Source organism: Piliocolobus tephrosceles, chromosome 13 (assembly GCF_002776525.5).
Source record: "Piliocolobus tephrosceles isolate RC106 chromosome 13, ASM277652v3, whole genome shotgun sequence".
Classification (NCBI taxonomy): domain Eukaryota; kingdom Metazoa; phylum Chordata; class Mammalia; order Primates; family Cercopithecidae; genus Piliocolobus; species Piliocolobus tephrosceles.
The window spans coordinates 60,756,549-60,762,178 of record NC_045446.1 but is presented as its reverse complement, the minus strand read 5'-3'; the positions used below and the strand labels follow the sequence as shown (position 1 = coordinate 60,762,178).

The window sequence follows — 5,630 nt, the reverse complement described above, 5'->3', positions numbered from 1 at the left end:
GATATTTGATATGTAAGCCCAGATCCCTGATTTTATTTTCCTAAAAATGATATTTGTGAATATGTTTAATATTTTTCAATTTTTTTTGCATTCTCTCCTTGTAAATTCCTTGGTGTTTATAGTCATTGGTTGAATTACATAAATTTCATGTTGCAGATATTGGTATTACTGATTTCACATTATTTTTATATTGATAAGTATTTCAGATAAAGTAGATAAGACACATAAATGATTCCAAATTTATCAAAATATAGATTCAAAGCAAATACTAAAAAGTGAGGTGTAGTTTAGAATTACAGTTATGTGTTGAGCTAGTAGTTTGAGAATATTGATCTGTGACTTTCATTACATTTAGGTTTTTACTTAGAGCCAACCCTAAATCTCTATAGGAGTCGCTAATGATCAAGTTACTTTTTTGAAGAAAAACACTTTCAGAACATGGTCACGAATTTGCTTGGTCTTCACTCCATAGACAATAGGGTTGAGAAAAGGTGGAACTAACAGGTAAAGATTTGACAAGAGGATATGAACATATGGTGGTATGTGTGAACCAAACCTGTGTGTGAAGAAAGAGAAGAAGGCAAGAAGGTAGAACTGTAGGAAGACACAAATGTGGGCAATGCATGTATTGAAGGCTTTGAATCGTGCCTCCTTCTGGGGCAGCTGAAAGACCGTGATAAAAATTTGGACATAGGACAAGGTAATAAAGATTATGTCAAACCCTAGGATTGCGAAGGCAACAAATAGGCCATATATCTTGTTGACTCGGGTATCTTCAATAGCCAGCTTCACAATGGCCATGTGCTCACAATAAGAATGAGAGACGACTGTAGTTCGATAATGTTTAAGACAGCATTTGATGAGCCCTAAGGAAGGTATTATAAGAATGGCAGCCCTGAGTGTCACCCCAAGTCCAGTATGAGTTAAGAACTGCTGGGAAAAGATGGTAGCATGTCTCAAGGGGATACAGATGGCCACATAGCGATCCAGGGCCATTGCCAGAAGGATACCTGATTCAATTGCCTGGAATGAGTGAATAAGCCACATTTGCAAAAGACAGGCATCAAAAGAAATCTCTGGCAAATGAAACCAGAAGATGCCTAACATTTTGGGAAGAATGCAGGTGTTCAGTGCAATGTCTGTGGCTGCCAACATGGCCAAGAAAATGTACATGGGTATATGGAGGCTGTTTTCATGTTTGATTATAACTAAAATTAGGGAATTTCCAATCACACCAATAAGATACATGGCAGAGAAGGGAATCCCAATCCAACGCTGTACTGACTCCAGACCAGGAATCCCAATTAGTATAAACGCGGAGGGCATGAAGACTGAGCCATTGAATGTCAGCATGATTTGTTCAGCAGAATCAAGTAGTAGATTTGCTGTTTCATCTTCTATTCTCTGTTGAGCCTTGATGAATTAAAAATTAAAAATATGTTAATTTATTTTAGGAAAATATACTTTAGTTATTTTAGGAGTGTATCATGTTATATTTTCTATTCTAACTAATCTTCTCTAATTTTCTGTCTCCTTTACCAAAGTCACTGAAAGACGAACATCAGGTTCTATTTCTCCATGTCTTAATCATTTTCAGTGGGCAAAATTAAATGGATTAGATCGCTTCTTTCTGGTTCATGACTACTGGATCAACAGTATTTTATGTTTGTTACTCAGCATATGTGCTTTTTCTGTGACTTACCAATTGAAATTGTTAAAAAAAAAATATTTAATGCAAAGCAAAGAATTTTAAAATGAGACTTCATCTACATTAGCCACAAAGAAAGGATCCACAGGCCGGGCGCAGTGGTTCACGCCTGTAATTCCAGCACTTTGGGAGGTCTAGGCGGGCAGATCACGAGGTCAGGAGATTGAGACCATCCTGGCTAACACGGTGAAACTCCGTCTCTACTAAAAATACAAAAAATTAGCCAGGCATGGTGGCAGGTGCCTGTAGTCCCAGCTACTCGGGAGGCTGAGGCAGGAGAATGGCATGAACTACTTGGGAGGCGGAGCTTGCAGTGACCGGAGACTGCACCACTGCACTCCAGCCTGGGCGACAGAGCAAGACTCAGTCTCAAAAAAAAAAAAAAAAATTTACTATAATCAATTTATGTCTGTGTTCAGTAAACATATATTAAACAGCTGCATACAGCAGAGACTGCATTTATGAATGGTTGAGAGATGAACCATCTCTCAACCACATGGTGTGCTTTATTTAAATGTATATAAATATAAAATATCTCTCAATCACATGGTATAATGAAGACATACACATTGAAAAGTAGTTGCACCATGGCCAGGCTTGGTGACTCATGCAGGTAATCCCAGCACTTTGGGAGGCCAATTTATACATTGGACTTAATTAAAATTAAGAACATTTCTAGCCATCAGACATACTATTAAGAAAGTACAGGCCAGGCACGGTGGCTCATGCCTCTAATCCCAGCACTTTGGGAGGCTGAGGCGGGTGGATCACGAGGTCAGGAGATCAAGACCATCCTGGCTAATCCGGTGAAACCCCGTCTCTACTAAAAAATACAAAAACTGGCCGGGCGAGGTGGCGGGCGTCTGTAGTCCCAGCTACTTGGGAGGCTGAGGCAGGAGAATGGCGTGAACCCAGGAGGCGGAGCTTGCAGTGAGCTGAGATCCTGCCACTGCACTCCAGCCTGGGCGACAGAGCTAGACTCTGTCTTTAAAAAAAAAAAAAAAGAAGAAGAAGAAAAGAAAGGATCCACAGTGCTGGTAGACCATTCCGGTCACAATCAGAAGACAAGTTTGAATAAAATGTTTTTTAGTTTTGAAATTCATTGACTGCTTTTTTTTTTCATAGTCTGATTTTTCTCATATAGACTCAAAATTCTTTCAACCTAATTTTTCAAACTTTCAGTGTCTTCTCAAAACCCAATCATATGTCTTATACCTTGTCCTGTGCATTCTCTAACAAAATTAATTCCTTATTTTTGATATCATGGGTCTTTTCTTCAGCACTTCCTATGAAAGCTTATTCTCACCTACCATGCTCTGCCATGTGCACATCTCTTGTATTTAATATCAATTGCCAACATATACCCTTTAATTTTCATTACCTGGAAATAGGCATTGTTACCTCCCTAAGCCTGAACCATCATCTCTTCTTAACAACTTGAAATTACATGAAAAATGTTATTTTTTTCTTTACATAAAGCTTTATATATCTATACATCTTCTATTCACTGAAATACAATTATTTCTGTAGAGGTGAACATTTTCTTTGGCACATTATTTTGCATAGGACTATTTCAACACTCTTTTCTGTCTCTGCCCTTCACTGATAACTCCAACATGTAACACTCTAGGCTTTCAGAGCCTCCTATCTCTGTTACCAGGGGACAAGTTTCAGTGTAGAGTGGCTTTGCCTTTTCATCATCCAAAGCTCAATGGCTTTTTATTGTCTGAATTAATCTCTGTTTCAAGAAATTATTTGCACCACAAAATGTGTAAAATATTAAATAATTTACATATTACCTGTATTTTCTTTCAGTAATTGCAAAACTCACTTTCTGAAGTAATTTAAGTAGACTGCAAAATAGATAGAGATAGTAGTGGAAGGCCAACAAGGAAAAATTCCACCAAACTGCCAGCTTCATCACCTTTCATTTGTCTGTTTGTTTAATTTTTTCCTTTTCCCCTGATATACTTAGATTGTTTCTGGGAAGTGAAAGAGCACACATAAGCTATCTCCAGTAATTGCAGAAATATCTTCTTTCTTTCCATAAAACTTATCCAAGAAATAAATTCGATGTTTACTATTTAATGATTTTAATTAACAAAGATTTATTAAGTATCCACTATGATCCAAATATTGTTTGAAGCAATTGAGAAACAAAGATAATTTTATTTATTCCATATTTATTAATTATCTACATTTTGCTGAATGCTTGGACTTCAAAAAGTAACTTGTACCATTTATTAAATATGTGTTAAATATCACTTAATTAATATCTTTAAACATTTTACATTGTTTTACCATTCTTAACTTATGAAATTACCATTGATTATATTAATATATTAATGTTAATATTAATATAATTGATAATATTAATGAAAGCCTAGGACTTCTTGTTATAAGTAAATATACTTGGATCAAAATTTTATGCTGTATTTACCCAGAAAGAACAAAATATGCAAATTTGTGTCCTCTGAGATTTTATAAATATAATTCTATAAATAAGGATTAAAAGATCTATGTATCAGAGTATAATTACATCAGGCTGTGTGATGTAAAAATATACCAACTATTTTCATCAGTGAACTTGTTAAGACTCTGATGGACATTACTCCTCAGTCACTTTAATTTACCACATAGGTATAGGACACACAGTATACAACATGTTTATTATATGCTACCTGTTTGATATATGTCCACTTCTTGGAAACATACCATCCGAATGTAAATAAAAAGTAAAAGTTTAAGTCCCTTCAACCATTTGAATGGACTTTCTCCTGATCCAGGGCACTCTAAAATTTAACCTGAAAGGCTGGTTCAGGCCATGAAGGGAAGTGGGGGTGAGACATGCCTCATTATATCTCTCCAGCATTAACATCAACATAGACCTTAAGTCTAATAAGAAACATTTACAATCTGTTCTCTCTCAAGCCTGCTACTCAGAGACTTCATCTGCATGATAAAGCTTTGATCTCCATAACCTCTTATTGCAACTCAGATATTCCTTTCTAATTGCCAATTAGAAAAATTTTAAACCTACCTACAAACCTGGAACCACCCCTGATTTCTGGACATAACGTATTTCTTAAATGTATTTTATTGAAGTCTCATTTCTCCCTAAAATGCATAAAACTAAGCTGCACCCAGACTACCTTGGCACATGTTCTCAGTACCTCCTGAGCACTGTGTCCCAGGCCATGGTCACTCATATTTGGCTCGGAATAAATCTCTTCAAATATTTTACAGAGTTTGACTCTTCTTGTTGACACATATACTGGGCAATAATCTCCAATTTGGCTCAAAAATATTTAGTGTTGCCTTTATCAGAAATATTGCCTTGATTAATTCAACAGGGCCACTTGAGTAATAGTTGCACTGGAGACTCCTTGAAAGGTAGCATACAAATTCAAGCTTTGACAAAGTATGTACTGTGTAGTCAGAGAAAAGATAGCAACAAGATGATGAAGCAAGTGAACAAAATAAAAATAGCAAGTAAATGAAATAGAAAGCAAGCCTTCAATCAAAAAGCCCATAGATCAGGTTGAGAAAATAATGACCTTTCTTCTGGATAGTTTTTTATTTCCATTTCTATTTCCACCTCCACTTCCACCTTCCAATAGGCCTAATTTATTTTTCTAGGGCAGGCTTTCTCAATCTCAGCATTGACATTTTAAGCCAAATAAATTATTTATTGTGGAAGATATCATCTGTATTGTAAAACGTTTAGAAGCATCTCTGGCTCTTATCCATTGAATGCCAGTAGCACTTCCTTGTAGCAACAATAAAAAATGTCTTCAAGCATTGCCAGATATCCCTTGGATGCGTGGAGAGGGACATATCACTGGTTGTTAGCAGTTATAACCTGATACTTCATATTAGAGGGGAAAATAAGCCCTTAATTAAATAAAGATTGATGAATTTA

The 5,630-nt window shown here is 36.1% G+C and overlaps 1 protein-coding gene across 1 annotated transcript; it reads right to left on the bottom strand.

The window, feature by feature from the left end:
• Positions 1 to 402: 402 nt before the first annotated feature.
• On the bottom strand, positions 403 to 1,353 carry LOC111540715 (olfactory receptor 52A5). Its single transcript, XM_023209154.1, has one exon. It carries the CDS (start codon positions 1,351 to 1,353, stop codon positions 403 to 405), a length of 951 nt encoding a protein of 316 aa, XP_023064922.1.
• Positions 1,354 to 5,630: the final 4,277 nt, after the last annotated feature.